This window comes from Lagopus leucura, unplaced genomic scaffold, assembly GCF_019238085.1.
Source record: "Lagopus leucura isolate 7727_CA_CO unplaced genomic scaffold, USGS_WTPT01 Super-Scaffold_100008, whole genome shotgun sequence".
Taxonomy (NCBI): domain Eukaryota; kingdom Metazoa; phylum Chordata; class Aves; order Galliformes; family Phasianidae; genus Lagopus; species Lagopus leucura.
This window is the reverse complement of record NW_024962265.1, coordinates 5,398,684-5,419,447: the sequence shown is the minus strand read 5'-3', so window position 1 is coordinate 5,419,447 and position 20,764 is coordinate 5,398,684. Positions and strand designations below refer to the sequence as shown.

Here is a 20,764-nt window from a genome sequence, read left to right as displayed (position 1 = left end):
CAACCTTCCAGTATCTAGTGTTGGTGTGTCAGAAAACTGAAAAAGGATCGGGGCTTTAAACACGAGGGTCTTGGTAGCTGTGATGGACGAGGAAGAGTCCTGCTCGCTGCTCTTCCCCCGCTACCACAGAAGCAAGGCGCAGACCCAGCACAGTAGCAATGGAGGTGGGTGCTGGGCTTGGAGCCAAACACGAGTCTCGATGGGCTCCCAACGGCTGCCCCGGCCTCGCCGAGGCACGGCTCCCTCAGCCGCGTCACCAACCCGCGGGCGCTGCCCGGCCCTCGTTGGGAGCCCAAAATGGCGGCGGACGCGGCGGGGAGCGGGGCCGGGCCGGGCACCTCCGCGCCTCGCTGTGAGTGCAAGATGGCGGCGGCGGCGGCGGTCCTGCCCCGTGGGACGGCGGCGGGCGGGGAGGGGCGGGGGCGGGCAGGGTTTCCATAGCGGCGGTCGCCGGTGTCACGCCGGGGCACTTCCTGGTTGGAGGCCGCCGCTCCTGGGGTAGCAGAGCGGGGAAGTGGCGCTGAGGGAGGAGGCGGACGGAGGCCCTGGGAGGAGGGAGAAGAAGAAGGCGAGCAAAGGTAGGGGCGCAGGCGGCCATTGTGCGCCCCCCCCGGGGTCGCGGATCGGACCCTTCCATTCCCGGGGCGCTGTGCGGGGGGAAACGCCGCGTCCGACCTCTCCAATGAAGCGGGCGGGGGGGAACTGAGTTCCTAGAGAGCTGAGGGGAGGCGGGCGCTACCATCCTCCATCGGGAGGGGCCGGGCTGCGCGCACCCCCTGGAGCCGGGAAGGTGGGAGAGGCGGGAGCCGGCTCCGGGAGGGTACCGGGGTGCTCCGGGCTGTTCCATTTCCAGCGTGGGGGGTTGGCCGAGCCCAGTGTGTCGGGGCAGTGCGAGGGAAACCTCGCTGGAGATGCCCCTCGGTCCCTTTGTGAGGTTGGAGTGAGGTGCTGGGGCTGCCCCGGGGGGATCTCCAAAGAGGGGCCGTGTGGGAGAGGGGTGCCGGCCCTGCGAGGGGCTGTGGGGTCTGCGTCGCTGTGGGACTGGGGGCTGTGGGGTCGGGGGTCACTGCTGTGGGTGGAGGGCTTCTCGATGCCCCCCTCCCTGTCAGGGTAAGGCCGCTGTATGGCTCCCGTCGGGAGCTGGGAGGATTTGGATGTTTAAAACTTGTTTTAATCGGACTTCCAGGCGCCGGTGCGTTTTGTACCTGCTCCCTGCTGTGCTTTTTGTAAGGCTTTAGCTGAAAGGCAACAACCCGAGAGCCGCGGTGCGAGACAGTGGGTCCGCAGCCCCGGGTGCTTCGGCCCGCACGGCCCTCTCTTCACCTTCCATCCCCGCGGGGACTGCCAGCAGAGCACCAGGTCCCCGTGCTGTGTTTCCCTCTGGAAACACAGAGGTGGACGTCTGTCTGCAGGAAACCACCCAAGGTTTGTCCTGGGCACTGTCCCTGGGCAGGCAGAGCCAAGTGCTGACATACAGCACCTCTGCCCAACTCCTGTGTGATAACTTTCCGAATAATAACTTTCTTTGTGCAGCTCTCAGTTTGGAGCAGGCGGCTGCACGGGAGGCAGGCTGTTAGCACGGCCGGTTTTTGGCTTTTTTGTTGCTTTAAAGTGAGACGAAATTGAGTCTGCCAGCCTTGTTCACAACGAGGATGTTTTGTGAAGGATCCGTTCAGTCAGAACGCTCATTTTAACGAATTGCTCCGTGTGGTTTTTAGCTCGGTGTGTTATCTTGGGAGCTGGAGCTGCTGTGTGACAGCCGAAACTCAAACTCGTGGGTACCGCAGGCAGCGGCCAGTCAGTAGTGCCTGAAACTGAGGCGCTTCGCTTTGTAGTGTAAATATTCCTGCTCTGAACAAAGGAGTGGGTGTGCCGTGCGCTGCTTCGGTTGTACCTCTGTGTGCTTCCTCGTTTGTGGCCAGTCCGTGGCTTGGTGGAGCCTCTTAAGTAGTGGAATCATAGAATGGCATGGGTTGGAAGGGAACTCAGAAATCATGTAGTACTCGTGCTTTGCGAATGTTACATTCTTGCTGTCGTGGGCATGTTGCTGAGCTAGGATATTGGGAAGCCAGGTGCTATGTTTGGAATTTTTATTATATTTTCTGTTAATAGCTGTGCTATTACATGGTTTAGTCTTGCTTCCTTGTAGCTTCTCTTAGCTGATTATAACTCTGAAATTAATTCAGCCTGGCTGCTGTGTGAAGTGAGTATTTAGTACTGCCTTTTAAGAAGCTGTTCCGCTGCCCCCTGAGCACACAGCGTGGAAACCAGTCATTCCAAACATACTGTTGGCAACCAGCTATCTACAAAACCTTAAAACATGCTTCTGAAATCTCTGGCTCTGTTTTCTTTGGGGGCACTAACGTTTTGCTTTAAAGAAGAAAGTAAATAACAGCAGAATACTGCTTTTTGCAGGCAGGTTCTGTTTGGGCTATTTTGTCATTGACATGTTTGGTTGTATGGTGGTCCTTTAATTTCCGTGTCTTGGGGATTGGAGGATATAAATCTATAGCGTGAATGCCTTAGTATCCAAGTTAAACAGATGCTACAATAACATAATCACAGATGAGACTTGAATCCTTAATTGTCTTGTCTTTGGATAGAATCTTTGTGCACAGAGTTATAATGTGCTGTAACTTACTTTCATTCTGGTTTGCATTCATTATTATGAGACAGAATACTTGGTAAAAAGGAGACCTGATGTTAGGTGTGGGAAAACTGAATACATTTCTAGTGTGCTCAAATTGGTGAAGAACTTCTCCCACCTCCAGCATTCCATTCAAACCTTACTTAAAATGCTGATCGTTTTGCTACTATGGCAGTTGAGTAATGCTAGGGGCTATTAAATGTCTTCTTAGTAGATGAGGTGCTGGATTGGATACAAGGGTTAGCTCTCCAGGAAGAGAGAAAGATCAAAGGTATGTGTGTAAGTTTTCCCCCCTCCCCCCCATTTTTTTTAATAGCCTTGCCAATTGCAAGAACACATCAGCTCCTGTCTTGAATAAAGGTGCAGATTTTGGTGATATATTTAAGCAAGACGATCAACGTACAGCAGTGGAAAGAAATAATGTTAATGGTATTAAGTTGTGTTTGTGTACAGGAGAGAACATGGTAAACATTGACATAAGTAGGGCTGTTGGTTAAGAGAGCAAAGTGATTTTAGTTCCATAACACACATCCTTAAGAAAAACATCAATATTGTGTAGCAATAGAATGTACTGACTTCCTGGTATTTGGTTAGCTTTGGTTAACTCCTGGCTCTCCAATGCTTCTTGCTGTCATTATGCTCCAAATTGCAAGTTAAAATAAGAAGCTTTCTTTCTTTCTTCTTTTTTTTTTTTTTTTGTGTGTGCTTTTTTTTTTTTTTTTTCCCAAAGTCCAAGAAAATGGCCTTGAGGAAAATGTCCAAGTTACAAACAAGGGAAATATCATAAAACAAATATCCCTGCTGTTTTAAAGAAGAAAAACTAGATTTACTGGGAAGCATTTACTGGCTACTAAGCAGATATTAGCAACAGCTAAACAAAGTATGCAGACACAGAGAGCGAGAACCTTTTGTACATGGAAGTTTGAATTGAAGTTGCTAAGATTTACTGAAACATCAGTTTTTCATAGTTGCAGTGTGTTTTTAGGCATATAGCTGCTAAGTTTAGGAATATAACTGCTATATTCTTCACTCCTTGTTTCCTTAGTCTTATGTGACTGGATTTTATAAACGATATGATGGACGATGATGCTATCATCAATGTGAAGTGGTTTTCAGAGCTGATGTTTTGTTTTTCCCCGTGAACAGCCTTTCCCTGTACGTACAAACAATAAAATAGCACATAATGTGATGTCTGTGAGGCAAGGTTTGCTGAGCTCGTACTTAAAAACCAAGGTGAGATGATGCCTTAGGAAAAACACATTGGGTTGGAGATGCCAGTTGTCCAGTGGTCTCTACATAAGATAGAAAAACAATTTGAGAGCAGGAGGTATATAGAACTCCATCCAGAAGTGCTTTGGACCTGGGTGGAGTGACTTCTATAACATTCATTTGTTGTTCTGAACATAATAACTGTAATTAGTCCAGTAAATGATTAAATGTCATGCAAGTTACATTTGCTAATTTTGACATCGGTAATGAAAAGAAAACTGACAAGACTGCAGTTCTGGTGACACGTTTTAACTGGACGCTTTATTTTTTATTAGACTGTGCGTGCTTACATGTTTAATTTAGCAACTACTGTGAGAGAGCTGCTGGAGCCTGCAATTCAAACTGTTGTTCATCAGTGATTGCACCATGTAATGGCTTTGTGTTTGTCTGGCTTTTTTTTTTTTTTTTTTTTTTTTTAATTTAATGTTTGTATATGTGTTACTTCACGTTACTATTTTCATAGAATCATTTGATTTGAAAGGGACACCCCCAATGGCCATCTGGTCCAAATCCCCTGCACTGAGCAGGGACACCTACAGCTGGATCAGGTGCTCAGAGCCCTGTCCAGCCTGACCTTGAGCGTCTTTGGGGACAGGGCATCCACCAGTTCTCTGGGCAGCCTTTTCCAGTGCCTCTCCACCCTTGTTGTAAAAACTTCTTCCATATATCCAATCTAAATCTCCCTAGATATAATTTGAAACCATTTCCCCTTGTCCTGTCACGCACCCTGCTAAAGAGTCTGTCCCCTTCTTTCTTACAGCCCCCCTTTAGCCCCTGAAAGGCTGCTTTCAGGTCTCCCTAGAGTCTTCTCTTCTCCAGGCTGATCATCCCCAGCTCTCTCAGGCTGTCCTCATAGGAGAGGTGTTCCATCCCTTGGATCATTTCTGTGGCTCTCTGGTTGCACTCCAACAGGTTCACATCTCTCCTGTACTGAGCACTCCCCAGTTGGGTGCAGTACTCCAGGCGAGGCCTCACCAGCACAGAGCAGAGGGGCAGGATCAGCTCCCTTCACTTGCAGGCCATGTTTCTTTTGATGCAGCTCAGGATATGGTTGGCTTTCTGGCTCACGTTTTGCACATTGCTGACTCATGGCCAGCTTGCCATCCGCCAGTAGTACCCAAGTGCTTTTCAGCAGGGCTATGCTCCATCCTTACCTCCCCCCACCTTGCACTGATAGCAGGGATTGCCACAACCCAGCTGTAACACCTTGCACTTGGATATGCTGAACTACATGAGGTTCACCTGGGCCCACTGGTTGAGCCTGTCTAGTTTTTCTTCCCCTGATGAGCCTCTTTCCTACATTACCTTATCAGTGCAAAGAAATTGTTTGTAATTTTCAGTCTACAGTGTGCAGCATTACTGATGGCTTCCTTTTGGCTCTCAGAACTTTTTTTTTTTTGCATGTTTTAGCAAGTGATACAGCAGTCTTCTTGTGATGTGAATCCAGTCCTATGATAGGTCCTCTACTTCTTTGGCTGCAAATCTGTACGTGTTTTTGCTAAGTCACGCTGCAGGATGTTAAAGTCAGCTCTTTTTTTTTTTTTTTTTTTTTTTTCTTTTTTTTTGTGTATGAATTATTTTTATTTTTTAAGAGTTAAGAGATCAGAAGTGTTGAGACTTGAAATCTGAGTCAGCAGAAGATATGATCTCGCTTGGCTGTCACAGGTGGTCAGGTTCAGCAAGTTCTGATTGGTTTGAAGAGAGGAAATAAGTCACATAATGTTCCTTAATTTACAGAAATGATATTTGTGCTGATATTAGAGGGAAACTCTATGGCATAATAGCTATGTTTGTTTCTTCTTTTAATCACAACTGCGATGAGAAGTTATTTGAATGTCACGTTTCTATCAGATTGCTTTTAGCAGCAGGATGGAGACTATGTAATAATGTTAAAAACATACATGCTGTACTGTCAGTGTTAAAGATGAAGCTCTGTGTGTTTTGCTCTGGGGAAAGCCAGGCCTACTGCTAGTGAATCCCTGTCTGCCCTACTTAGTTAGGTACATTTGTCTCATTTTGGTTAGATATTGACTGATCTGATTGTTTACTGTTAGTAGAAATCCGAACTTTCAGGTTTTGTTTCCAAGGAAGTGCTGGGTGCTGGTGCCAATCCGTATTTTTTTTTTGGTAAATTGGTTTGTAGTTCTTCTATATCATTAAGTATGGTTTTCATTGCATCTTTTTGCTAGCTGAGGAAAACTCTACTGAAGGAAAACATGGCTTTGATGGTATTTTCAGTTACTACATCCATAGTGTAGTTTCTTCTGATCTTAAGAACGTCTGGTATCTTTTGGAAGTAGTTATCTTTCATGAACTAGTCCTTGCAAACAAGGTTATAATTTGAATGTCAAAGGCAGTACACATTTTGCGTTGATACTTCAGGATATATCCATTAGTGTCAAGTTCCTCAATCATAACAAATACATCTGTGTTCCTTTAAAAAAGAAACAAAGACTGGGCTAGTGAAAAGCTAATGGGAGAGTCTGTTTGTTATAAATAGATGTGTTATTTATTTGAAGTTGAAAAGTGATTAGTCTCTTTTTCTTACTGTTACCAGGACATGTATACCTCTGAGAAACCTTCTCCAACAAGATACCTTGCTTCGAGACCTGGTTTGGATCACATGCGAAGGAATTTCCAGTCATGAGTGAGTAAATTCCTTTATTAGGAAAAAACCAACTGTTAGTTTGCGTTTCAGAAGAACTGTCCATCTGTTGTGGGCTTTGGGAGGTGAGCTCTGCCTTAAAACGGGTCTATGAATTTTGTCTCTTCATTTATTCGGTAATAGCACCTGTCAGATCTCAGCTTTTATTTTTAACCTGCAAAATCTTGATCAATATGTGCTCTGTAAAGCTTTATGTTGGTAGTCTGGTGTCATTTTCATGAAGGTGAGTTCTAAAACAAGCTGATGTTTGTTGTGTGTGGGTTTTTTTCCTTTTTCTTTTCAACATAAATAAAGCATACAGCTCTGAGGGGAGAATGCCTTGGGTTTCTTAAAAACTCCAAAATATGTGAACATCCAGTAAATTCAAGTAGCTGGTGAAAATCCAACATAAAATGAATGGACTTCATTTTATGGGAAAAAATGTTTATTGCTCAAATTCCAGTATAGAGCTCTGATCCCAAAGGAATTTTTGGCACGTGTTAGAAAGATATGAGCCTTCGAAAAGTGGGACTTAAGATCCCTCCTGACAGAAAAAAACACGAAAGACACCAGAAGTTTTGTTTTGGATGGATTTGATGGTTAAGATGATTTCTTTTTATCAAAATGTTTTAAGTATTTGAACGTACTTCGTAAGTTTTGTGGATTTGAGAACTCTTAATGTAAACCTTGGCAGCAACATTGCCTAGCCTCGCATGACACAGGAATAATGCTTTAACTTCATGTGCACAGGAATATGTAAATAGCAGCTTAGTTTCAACACAAGTATACTGAATCTGTTATGGAATGAGAATGTCTGTAGAGTGATTATATCCTGTGTTAGTAAAATAAGTCTGGAAGTGACTAAAAGAAGCTTGTTGGCTGAATTTCTTGTCAAACTAAATAAAAATAATTGTATTTGACATCTGAAAGAAGAAAGTCATGGAGTAAATCTCGTTTTATCTTGGCAATTAGCAATTCTTTCAGTAGCATTTTTTGATGTTTGCTAAATTTTAGGGTTCATGCTGAGTGCAAATAGAATTCTGTCTGTTTCACATATGGCTGTTCACATTTGTTTATTTTCTGATGTTTAATGTTTACAGTCTTGCATAAATGACCTCTTTACACAGGCAGTTTATTCACGTACCTGAATATCCTGACTTGTCAAACACTGCTGTGTTAATCATAACTCATAGAATGTCTCATGTGCTGTCACTGCCTAATGGTCTTAAGCATACAAATACATATGTGTCTTTTTACCTTTTAAGTCGCAGTTGCTTTGTTTTGTGTGACTCACAGAGGTACTGCTGTGATGATGGAGCAAAAAAATGCTGTCATTACTTGAGCAAAACACCTTTGATTTTGGTGAGACTTTGACATGGTTTCAGAATGGAGAGTTTGCTTTGCATTAGGAGGAATGACTATCTCTGGTGAAAAGGAAGATAACAATGTAGCAGGGCTTTTGTGGTGATTTATAGTAATTTTAACCAATCAGTTAAAGCAAAGTGCAGTCCCTTCTTTGCAGAAGAATGTCATGTTCCGTGTTAGATTGGATGCTTAGGTCTATTCTCAGTGGTGGGCTTCGAGGACACAACTGAAAATGCTGCTCTTCAAAAATGTGGGTTAAAAAAAATCAGATACTTATGTTCAGCTGCTCTTGGACTTCTTAACTTACAGTTTGCTTCAGAGAAACTTGAACTACAAGCTCAGCATGCATAGTTTTAGGCTCCTCTTTACGAAGTACTTCAATCTGCAAAGTATTTATCATCTTAAGAATATATGCACTTGATCCTCCTGCCCGTGTTGTTGACAGAGATGTTAGATAAATAGTGCCATCCCATCTCCAACTGATTGTTGAGCCACTGACTGTATGGAGTGTGACCGTCCAGCCAACTTGTTGTTCACTGAGTGTCCATCTGTCAGATCCATGGCCCTCTGTTTTAGAGGGAAGGATGTTGTGTGGTGTTGGATGCTTTACACGAGTCTAGATAGGTGGTATCAGTTGCTCTTCTCTTGTCCACCAGTGCTTTAACCCTGTCGTAGAAGGGGTTACAGCAGATTTGATGGGGGATTTGCCCTTAGTGTAGTCATGTTTGCTGCCACTGTCATCTCCTTGCTTTCTGTATACTTTAGCATAGTTTCCTGGAGGATCTGCTCCATTAACGTGCCAGAAACCGAGGTGAGATTGACAGGCCTGTAGTTTCCTGGCTTTTCCTTTTTTTCCCTTTTAAAAAATGGTGGCTATATTTCCCTTTTTCCAGCAGCTGAGAACTGCACTGGCATGCCATGATGTTTCAAAGATGAACAGTGGCTTTGCAACTTAAAAACAAACAAACAAACAAACAAAAAACAAAAAAACAAAAAAAACTAAGATTAAACTGAGACAGGTGAGATTTAGGTTAGATATTAGGAGGAAGTTCTCCACACAGGGAGTGGTGACACTGGAACAGGTTGCCCAAGGAGGCTGTGGATGCTCCATCCCTGCAGGCATTCAAGGCCAGGCTGGATGTGGCTCTGGGCAGCCTGGTCTGATGGTTGGTGACCCTGCACACAGCAGGGGGTTGAAACTGGATGAGCATTGTGGTCCTTTTCAACCCATGCCATTCTATGATTCTGTGATTCTATGATTCTAACTTCATCTGCAATTCCGCAGAACCCACGGGTGCATCTCAGAGTTCAAGGACTTCCATCCAACTCAGGGTATTCTGTGACTTGTGCTCCTTAAGGTTCCTTGGATGATCTCAAACCTGATCTCCCACAGCGGTCAACTCTTCGTGCTCCCAGTCCCTTCTGCTACTTGGGAAATGTGACTGGAGCACTTGCTAGTGAAGGCTGAGGCAAAAAAATGGAGTAATACAGCCTTCTCCATACTTCTGTTATCCAAGTCTTCTGTTTCCTTCGTTTCAGCACACATTTTCACTGTGGCTCCTGTCCTGTGTTACTCAGTAGCAGAGAAGCGCGTTGATGCAGCTGTGCAGTTGAACATTCATGGTAGTTTTTTATTCTAATACAGGGAATCTCAAAACTGCTCAAACAAAGGTGAACTCTTTTAAAGCTTTTATTTCTGTTGAATGCCTTTATAAATGCCTGTTTTCGTAAATCAGACTGAGGTTCATCCATATTTCGGGTTACTCTGTGACATTTTGTGCCCCATAGGACAGTAAGGTCGCATGCTTAAAGGGTGGCTAAGAGTATGCAGTGTAGCCAAGTTAAATAATCTTGATTTATTTTATATATAAAGATAGCTTGTCAGAACAATCCTGGCTGTGTCTGACCTGCCAGGAATGTCACACTGCAGAAGGACTTATTTTAATCTTTCCCATTTTCTCCAGTTGTTGACATTTAGCTACCAGAAAATGTGTGGTATCGTGATAAATTCTTATGATTATAAACTGTGCTCTTTACGTTTGGGAGTTTTCCTGTGCTTTGTTCTTTGAAGGAAGGTCAGTGCAATGAACTTGTTTGAGCTGCTGCAATGAGCTCAATTTGCAAACGATTCAAGTAATTGTTAGTATATACTGTTGCAACAAGCTGCTGACATCTTCATTTTTTTCCCTTTAAATGCATAGATGCAGTGCCAACTTCTTTTCCTTCTTTAATTTTGCTGTTACAAATTCTAAATAAGAATTCCTTTCTGACTTTTTCTGTTGTTGGTTTTGTTTCCCACACCCTAAAACCTTACACAGGGCGCACCGCTGGGCAGTGAACCTGCTGTTCTTTGTGCTTCAGTATAATTTGTTTTCTTTGTGATTGTCTGAGGGAAGGAGCACGTTCCGTGTGTTTGGAGAGATGCTTTGCAGTGTAACCTTATAGTTTGGAATTGGTCACTGTGGTCTGGTAACGAGGTGGGAAATTTTGCTTTACCAGTTCAAATCAAGACCACGATGGTGTGATTAAAGGCTGCCTCTGTCTGATGGCAGGTTGTCTCTCTTGACCTCTCATTAGAGCTGGCTCTCTAGCTTGTGTTCATGGAGGAAACCATTGGTTTTGTCACTGAAAAACAAAGAATGGAACACTTTTTTTTTTTTTTTTTCTTCCTCCCTTCTTTTTGATTCCTTGTAGAGTGTAAAGAAATAGATCTGGCTGTTGGTTTCTCTGTTCTGAGTAATAAACTTGGGAAGTAACACAAGTGACCTAGTTAGGCCAACTTTACGTAATTATGCAAGTGTGCATTGCTATTTCTGGTTTTGCCACTGAGAAAAGTTTTTTAGAACTCACATCGAACTTCCTAGGCTAAGAAAAGTCTGATTGAGGTTGGAGGTGAGGGGGGAAAAATGGAACCAGTTTGTCCTCCTTGTGTGCCAGGATGGGTCTGTTGTGAACTGAGCACTGAGACAAACTGTTCAGAAAACAAATGCTGAGGAATGGGTGATGGTCTCTGGCAGAACAAGGGGCAGGGTGGTTGTGCGTTTTGGAAAGGGTGTTGCAAGTAATTGTAAAGCTGATTAGTAGTTATGGGTTGTTTTCAGGGAGCTGAGATTGAGAGAAAGGGTAAGTTCTGATTCATACAGAACATTGCGTGCTGGGGAAGGAAAATGCAAAAGTAAGGCAAAATATGTTTATAATGAATAGCTGAGTGATGTCAGATTATCTTAACACCTTACAAGATAAGGTTTTTACGTTTTGTTTTTTTTTTTTTGGTTGAACTAAGAGCCCTAAATGCCCATTCATAAACTACAAGCTTGAAGACACAATATGCAAAGTGTTTTCTGTAACAATTTTCTGATTTCACAGTGTAATTATTTCTAGTCTTTAGAAATAGTGTCTTTGGAGAAATATGGACACTACTGACTCCTGGGTCATCTGTACCAAAATTTGAAGTAGTAGTTCTTCATAAACAACTTATTCAAGGTCTGAATGGTAAAGAATAAGTCATAAGGGTCAGAAGTCCGGGTAGAAGATTGGAAAAAAGCTATGTTTGAAGACTGAAGACACGTGTAAAAATATTTTAAGAGTTTAAGAGTTAAGTTGGAGGTTTTATTACTTATTATCTTGTGATTTTTTCACTCTTTTCCAGATCCTTAAATTAGGCAGCTTGCTCATATTGCTGACTTGTAAAAATTCAATCACTAATAACAATAGGATTTTTCTTTCTTACATTTGCTCTGCTTTTTCTTGAAACTCTCTTGAAACTATCAGCTGTATATTCTAATATTGTATAACTGTTCATATTAACACTTAGTTGATTGCAGTTACACCACTGTAGTGAAATGTGAGTTCCTGGATCAGAAGCAGCAGCAGTGCAGGAACTCCGGTGGCTTCAAGCTGCGCCAGGGGAGTTTTAGGCTGGACATTAGGAAATACTGCTTCTCTGAAAGAGTTCTCTGAAAGAGTGGTCAGGCAGTGGAATGGGCTGCCCAGGGAGGTGGTGCAGTCACCAACCCTGAAGGTGTTCAGAGAACATTTGGATTTTGTGTTGAGGGACATGGTTTAGTGAGAACTATTGGTGATCGGTGGATGGTTGGACTGGGTGATCCTGTGAGTCTTTTCCAACCTTGGTTCTATGATTCTATGATTCCTATTTTTTTATTTTTATCTTTTGTAGTGGGAGGATAAAGTATGAAAATCCGTGTGCACTAAATAGTACAAAGTTGTTTAGTTCCTGAAGCTAGCAGTTGGGAGAAATGCTTTCTGTTCTTAGTCTTACTTCACTGTTATTTCTTGTCAGTATTTTTCTTTATCTGTTTTCCAGATGTCTGTCCTTGATGGTGCTGCTGGTAGTGCTCAGGGAGGCAAATGTGCTGGAAACAGTTTTCTGACTTGAAGTGCGGATATGGAGGTCACAGCTGATGAGTCAGAGAAGCTTCTGCCAACTTGCAGGAAAGCTTTCGATGCAGTTGAGCTTAGTGTGAAAGATCTGGCTTGTAGGGACAGCCAGGAGTGAAGTGAGGGTCTTTGCAGTTTGATGTCCCCTTTGAAGTGTCCCCTTACCAATGGAGTTGATGGTATTCTTTTTTCCCTGTCTCTATTCCTTCACGCTGGTGCCACAAGGAGGAGCACACATGAGGTTGGTTTGGGATGGGTGGGCTCCCAAATCTACTTACCACAGAGCTGCAGAAATGGTTGTACTGCTGCAATGCTGAGAGCAAAGCGCAGGAGTGGGAATGAGTGGTTCTGTCCAGTGTTAATGCTGTTGTTTAGGAATGCAGTAATCATCCTGGATACTAAGTGAGGAGAAGCATCTCCAGAGGGCTAATCAGATCTTAGATGACCCAGTTTCTCACCAATGTTGTAATTAAACCTCTCCTCTAAATACAGCGTTCATTAGTGAGAATAAAATATAAGCCACAATATTTTGCACATACAGAGCTGATGCACAGTATTGAGGAAATATAGATGTATAGGTGTTATGCAGAAAGGAACTTGTTTTCTTAATGTTCACCCTTTGTGACATTGGCTTATTTAATACATTGACATAATGGTGCAACTTCAGAGCCCTCGTTACTTTTTTTGGCAGTGTATGGTTATTTAAATCAATCAGAACACAAATGAAGAAAAGCTTTTGAAATTCACCTGCATTTAAACAGCCTTCATAGATAAATATTTTCATAATCCTTTTATTTTTGATCCCTTGAGGATCCTTGGGACTGCTGACTTGTGGCTTTCCTTGCACTTAGACCTTATTTTAGATTAGAAGAGGAAGACAAACATTTTTGAGTTCGTGGGGCTCTTCTGTCAGTTGGAATCAGATGAAATACATCATCAGTCTTCCCAGACTGGAGAGAAGTCACTTTCTTTTCTTAAGCTTTGCAGGAGGCTGCGGCTGCATAAAGGCATCTTATCATATTCAGAAACTGTGCTTCCAGGCAGTACATTCAAGCTCAGTGATCTGACTTTTTATAAGATGCCATCATCACAGTATTGCTTACTGTTTGCTGTTTTATTTAGATTACTTAAGGTATTGTAAAGCTCACTATCTTTATATCTTTTGCACATATTTCCAGTATTGAAATTTGAAGCAGTTCTTTACACATGGTTATCATAAGGGGAGTGTTTTGTTTAGTGTTCTCTCTGTGGGTTTAGATTGATGGTTGATGGGGCTTCTCTAAATAAGTCAGTGCATTATGACACCTACTTTTAAACCAACATAATTTTCTGTTTGTAAACCAAGATATTGCTGCTGGCTCACTGTTGTTAGCTATGAGTTGGCAGGAGAGCTGTGGCAGAAAAGTTGCCATTGTGAAATGGCTCAGGTTGGAAGAACCTTAAAGCCCATCCAGTTCCAGCCTCTGCAGCTCAGGCTGCCCAGGGCCCATCCAGCCAGCCTGGCCTTGAGCACCTCCAGGGATGGGGCACCCACAGCTTCTCTGGGCAGCTGTGCCAGAGCCTCACTGCCCTCTGAGTGAAAAACTTCCCCCCTAAAATTGAACCTCAATCTCCTCTCTTTCAATTGAAAATCATTCCCCCAATACTGTTGTGTAGTGTTACTGGAGAAAGCCGTTTACTGCTCCCTACTATTTCCCTTTTAGATAATTGCTCTTTAGATTTATTCTTTGTCATGGTTTCAAGGGAAAGCGAGGTTAGGTTATTTACAACTTATTTAAGATTAACTTTGTGTGCCCCCAAAATTGCCCAGATGATATAAATATATGCATTATTACAAGTTATATTTATGAACATCTAACATGTAATGGATGTTTAAATGTACAATATACTTTGATATCACAGAATGGCCTGGGTTGAAAAGGACCACAGTGATCATCTAGTTTCAACCCCCCTGCTATGTGCAGGGTCGCCAACCACCAGACCAGGCTGCTCAGAGCCACATCCAGCCTGGCCTTGAATGCCTGCAGGGATGGGGCATCCACAGCCTCCTTGGGCAACCTGTTCCACTGTCACCACCCCCCGTGTGGAAAAAATTCCTCTTAATATCCAACCTGAACCTCCCTTGTCTCAGTTTCAGACCATTCCCCCTTGTCCTATTGTTATGTTTCTGTTTATAAATTACATACTTACATATGCAGCTTCTTTTATTTCTGTATGTGTACAAAAGAAGATAGTCCTTATTCCAAATTTGCCTCTTGCTGTTTTCATTCATGGCCAGTGAGAACTACTGAATTATGACAAGTTGCTTTGTACAGAATGCATGCCTTTGGCAAGATAATACTCCTCTGAGGGAGATTTCTGGGGGGGGGGGTAAATTTAAATCTTAGCCTCTATTGGGTCTATCTCTGAACTCCTTAAATAGAATGTCACACAATGATGCCTTTATTGTGGGTTATTGGTATTCCTGCAGCAGAAAGAGCAAGTAGCAAGGAACACTGCAACCTTGTTCTCTGGAGTGAGTATCAAGTATCCACCACTATGTAAGCAATTCATAGGTCTGGGATCCTATTCATTCCTGTGATAAGTCAAGTGTGGTGTTCAAGCCCACTCTGAAGGGAAAGTGTGGAGGAACTCAGAGCTAAAATGCAGCCAAAAAACAAGAGCTATGGGCGTAGATGTTTGGGCAGGCACCCACTTCTTTGCATAAGGCACCGTGCAGCCACAGGACTGCGGTGTTTCAGTCACTGCAGAGAGGACATTCTAGAGGCTGTTGCATTAAACACCACAGCATTGTTTTAATTCCCCATTGAATTATAGACCTATATAAATATACCTGTTGTGAGTCATGTGGTTCTCCTTTTGTGTGTAATTGATTGACTAATATACAATACTGTTGGAAAAATGAAGCTATTGCTGCTCAGTAGTGTAACTGTGTCACAAGTAAGAAAAAAAGGTGAGTTGTTACCTCATTTAGTGTTGTTTCTCCTTTGTTCATTTTCAAGAGATGAAATACCTGCCTAGCTGGATGTGCAGTTATTTTAAGCTAATTTGACAGTGTTTTAAAAACCTGCTCTGATGCAATTTTTAATAGGGAACAACTTTGAATTGTAGCAGGGATGGAAAAATCATGGAATCATAGAATCACAGAATGGCCTGGGTTGAAAAGGACCACAAAGATCATCTAGTTCCACCCCCCTGCTATGTGCAGGGTTGCCAACCACCAGACCAGGCTGCCTTGAGTGCCTCCAGGGATGGGGCATCCACAACCTGCTTGGGCAACCTGTTCCAGTGCTTCACCACCTTCTGTGTGAAAATACTTGGGGTTACAGTCATCAGCCAGTTATATGAGTGATCCCTGCAGAATTACTGGCTCTATGACTGGCAGTGTTCGTTTAAATCTAAGGTATAAATTTAAGATATCTGATCTGTTGTCTCTTCTGTAGTCAGAGGATTTTTGCAGATGTTTATGGAAACAAAGTAGCTGTGCTTAGATGATATCCTATCAAGCAGCTGATTATAAGGTTCATTTACTCTCTCATTGTGAAAGCACCCCTCTGTAATTAAGGGCTTTTCATTCTTAAAATTGGAACTGGACGAGATCGCACTGGCATTTCTTCCAGGCTGCTGGTATCCCTGTTCTACTCTGTTCCAGATTGCTGAAGTACGCAGGGAGCTGTGTAGGACTTGCAGCCTGGCTTGTGAAGCTGATGCCTTGTGGGTGTTTTTTTTTTCCCCTCTTTTTTTCCCCTTTCCACACTGTGTAGCATAATCAATTATTATCTGAAACAGCACATCAATGTGCTGAAGAATCTGCACTGCTTTTGGCCAATACAGTCATTAATCTGAAAGAACATTAATGTTAAAGGGCACTTTGTTTTAATAAAGCACTTTGGTTTGCCATAGGAGAGTATTCTTGAATGCAGCCTTTCTGTTTTACCCTTGAAAAGCTCTTAGAAAATCAGCCTAACTGCATGGCAGAGCGCTGAAAGGCCCACTCAGAGCTTTTTTCGAGCGGGAGTGGGACTTCCCGGAATTTGTTAGGGACAGGAAAATTAGTCTCTAAATCAGCTTTGCTGCTTTCATTAAGGAGCTTATTGATTTATTTATTTTTCCCCAGAATTTTTACAGCTCGTATGAGGACTTTTCTTTTGTGACACTGCTATTTCTGAGTTGTACAAACACTATGATATCATAGCCCTCCTTCCCTGCTCTCCCCCAGACTTTCTGGCAATCTGTTTGCAGGTGTAGCTGTTCTTATCAGCATTGCTGTGCTATAGCCATACTTTGTAGCCATGCAGTTCTGCAGATCCTGATTCCTCACATTCCTAGGAGAGGATAGATCTTACATGTCCTTGTTTCTGGTTGTAGAAGCTAGACAAGCTTTTAGCGTCTTCCCCCTGCCCCCAGTTGAATTTAGTTACCACAAGAGTATCTGAAAAGGTTGGTCTGGAAGATGGGAGAGGAAGCGTTGGTTTATAGTTAGCTGTGAAAAGATTAGGTACAAACTAAGGAGTGTCAATTTTGTGTTGATTTTTTTTTTTTTTTTAATTTAAACTAAAATCACCCCCCTCCCCTCCCCCCATCATATAATTTTCTTTGCCAGAAGCAGCAACAAAAATGTCCACAGGTTTTCCTTTAGCGAAGTGGTGGGAAAATATTTCTTATCTCAAAGGCTCGTGAGTTACTTCCAGTGACATTTCAAGATCTATTTATTCTCCAAACATTGAAATAAACTAAAAGAAACCATATGAAGCTCACTGTGAAACTCTTGGTGGTTGTTCTTTTTTCTTTTTTCTTCCATTGGTTAGTAAGTGTAACGTCAAAGTCGGAGAACTAACTCTTGCCAGGTATGCCAAGGCAGTGTTATTATCAGTGTTATCTGTGTCTTGTCCAATGAAAAATAGAGTAGCTTGAAGGGTAAATTGAGGGTAAATAGCACTGCTTTTTCTGTACCTGTGGCCCTGATGTAGTATCACTGGAAGCTAAGTTTATGTATCAAATTGCCTCACAAGTATGGGGTAGAGTGCTGCAGTTCTGTCCCTTGCTCACTCCGTGGGTAATAGTTGGCTGAAACTTGTTGGCATGATTTTAAATTCTCTATAGCTACTGAGAGAGCACAGAGAGCAGTAAATATACTGCAGTGTTCTAAACTTGGTTCTGAGGCACTCAGGCATGTACCATTCCTTTCGTTTTGCTCTCCTAATAGGTAGGTAAGATGTTCTTCAGTTGGATAACGTGGTTATCCACGTCTTATAACGTCTTAATATCAGGCTAACCAGTGGTGTTCCACAGGGATCAGTGCTGGGTGTGGTCTTGTTGAGCATCTTCATCAGTGGGCATGAATGAAGGCATAGAGTCCACCCTCAGCAAGTTTGGTGATGATACAGAGCTGGGAGGAGTGGCTGACGCACAGGGAGGCTGTGCTACCATTCAATAAGACCTGGACAGACTGGAGAGTTGGGGAGGGAGGAGCCTGATGAGGTTTAACAAGTGCAAGTGTAGTCTTGTATCTGAGGAGGAATAACTGTACACATCAGTACAGGTTGGGGCTGACCTGCTGGAGCAGAGTTCTGCAGGTTGCGCAGCAGGTTGGCTGTGAGCTAGCAATGTGCCCTGGTGGCCAAGAAGGCCAATGGTAGCCTGGGATGTGTAAAAAGAGTGTGGCCAGCAGGTTGAGGGAGGTGATCTTTCACCTCTGCTGTGCCCTGGTGAGGCCACATTTAGACTGCTGTGTCCAGTTCTGGGCTCCCCTGTTCAAGAAAGACAGGGATCTTCTAGGAGTCCAGCAGAGGACCACAAAGATGATAAAGGGCTTGGAGCATGTCCTGTATGAGGGAAAGTTGAGTAACCTGGGGCTGTTCAGCCTGGGGAAAAAAACCAGGGTATTTAATAAATGTTTGTAAGTATCTAAGGTAGGTGGGAGGCAAATGGATGAGGCAAGGCTCAAGGAGTAATGGCCTAAAAGTTGAACACAGAAAGTTCCATACAAACATGTGAAGTAACTTCTCTACAGTATGGGTGATGGAGCACTGGAACAGGCTGTCCAGAGACGTTGTGGAGTCTCCTTCTCTGGAGATATTCAAGACCTGCCTGGATGCCTACCTGTGTAATCTAGTGTGGGATACCTACTTTGGCAGGGCTGTTGGACTCAATGATCAATGATGGTCCCTTCCAACCCTGCAGCTCTGTGATTCTGTGAACAAAGCAGTCTGTTTTACACTGTGCCTCTGATAAGCACTGGCTTGCTTATATGCAGGCAGTGAGGCTGAGAGGCCCAGGTGCTCCCATGGGATTTTTTCATTGACAGGGGAAGTAAGAGAATTCTTTAATTGCTGTAGTACATGTAGTTTGTAGGAGATAGGATTGGATTCAAAGCAAGTTTAACATTCTTGTTAATGTGCACTACTAAATTAAATCCATTCTTGAGAACAGAGGCAAAACAAAAATAGCCTCAATTAGCTACTTAGCCAGAATACATATTCCCACTAAAACTCTAGGATTATAAGAAGTCATGGTTAATGTAACTGTCATTTTCAATTCTAATCACTGCACTTGGCTTTTAAAATACATTGCTTAAATATGCTTTAAAATCGTATGCGTTTTCTGAGTGAATGTACAAGGAGAGTGGAAGGCAGAAGTCTGAAAGGCAGCACGTAATGGTGCCAGCCATTAAAACACAACTGCAGTAAGCAAACAGATCCAGGCACACTTCCTTACAGACCGTGGATCACTTGTGACACTGGGACCTGCAGGGTAACTTCCTTCAGTTACTTTTGTAGTGCTTACATCTTTCCTCTACTTGTAATAGTGTAACATCAGTGTAGAGCTGTGTTTGTGTGCATAGATACTTGGTTAGTGGCAGACTAGCAGTAAGTGCAAGAACTTGTAAACACTGGGCTTTTATTGCAGAGAAAAAATCCTTCTACAGGTTATTTGCTACACAAAGCAAATACTCAGGCTTGATAAAAAAAATGTGTTTTCCAAAAGAAAGATGCAGCATTTCCTCAATTTTGCATTTGCGAAGCTACCTCTCAATTTCTGGTGTGTTTTTTTTTCCATATGCTTACATTTGGCAAAACATTTTTAATAATATCCTTTGGCTTGAAGAAATCTGTCAGTTGATACTACAATGACAACCAAAATCCAGGAAGTGCAAAATTGCAGAAGTGATTCATCTTCTTGGATAAAGAGAAATTGAAACCTTTCTCTTGTTGTAATTACAATGTACAATAATTATAATCAGATTTTTTGGAATAGTGCATCAAGGAGTATTTGAGCACAGATATCTGATATTCATCTTCACTGCTGTGTGGTGTCCATTTACCAGGAAGATGATAAAAGTGATCTACGCAGGCAGTTCTCTTCATTGTGGCTCTCTGGGAAAGTTGCTGTCTGCTCATTATCGTCTAGATCCACTTGCAGAATGTGTTGCAGCAAGAGCTGAGGGGGTAAAAAGAACATGACTTGAGTAACAAGGAGGACAGTAGGAGTATTGTGCAGTTGCAGGGCTTTGTAATGTGTAGTTTCTTTCTTTCAAACTTCAACCAGTGCACTGATGGCTGCCTAAGTTACCTATTTTTTCTCTTTTCTTTCCTCTTCCATTTAGCTTTTGTTATTTATTCATCTTTTTTTTTTTTTTTTTTTTTTCCTTTATGATATATATATATATATATATATATTTACTAGAACAGGTAGAATTGGTATCATTGATCCTTCACTGAAGTTCTCAACCCTGATCCTGAATGTAATGAATGGTGTTCTCGTGTGTTTAAGCAGAAAGAAAAAGACATCAGCTGTGAGTGAATGCCTCTTCTTTAATCAGTGCACTTACTGTTACTTGTTAGTTTTTCACCCTCTGTCTAGGTCAAGCTTCTTTCTGTTTGTAGACTTGTAAAGACAGCTTGTAAAAGAGGTCATCTGTGTTTGTTCAAAAACTATGGCCATACTTTCATGCTTTGAAAATGGTAGCAAACCTAACAAAAAAAAAATAAAAAAATCAGTGAGCAAATTGAATAGCATTCAACATTTACTAACTCTTCCTCTGTAGAATCCTAGATAGGCAGGGACTGGTGACCTTGAGTGTAGGAAGGCTGTGGAAGGATGTGGATGGGATGAGTTCACCTGTATGGCACTCAGCCAGGCTAAATGCCGTGCACTGCACTTGGCTCATAACAACCTCATACAACAATGTAGGCTTGGGAGAAGAGCAGTACCAGGGAGTGCTGGTTGTGACTGGCTGCACACGAGCCAGTTGTGTGGCCAAGAAGGCCAATGACTTCTAGCCTACATCGGAACTGTGGTGGCCAGGGGACTAGAGGAGTGATTGTTCCCTTATATGTGGGCGCTGGTGAGGCCACACCTCAAATACTGTGTTTGGTTTTGGGCTCCTCACTACAAGAAGGATGATGAGTTGCTTTCACGTGTGCAGAGAAGAGCGGTGA

General features: G+C 42.7%; 1 protein-coding gene across 3 annotated transcripts in view; it reads left to right on the top strand.

The window, feature by feature from the left end:
- The first annotated feature begins 324 nt into the window (after nt 1–324).
- The window catches only part of USP6NL (USP6 N-terminal like), a 115,634-nt gene continuing 95,194 nt past the window's right edge, over nt 325–20,764 (top strand). Inside the window, exons 1-2 of one of the 3 annotated variants that reach the window (XM_042872701.1) lie at nt 325–352; nt 6,474–6,563. In XM_042872701.1, coding sequence (XP_042728635.1) covers nt 6,560–6,563 — 4 coding nt within the window. In that variant the 5' untranslated portion in view covers nt 325–352; nt 6,474–6,559. Of the gene's footprint in view, nt 353–475; nt 579–912; nt 935–6,473; nt 6,564–20,764 lie in introns of those variants that run through there. The other 2 variants (XM_042872700.1, XM_042872702.1) reach the window with 2 other exon arrangements.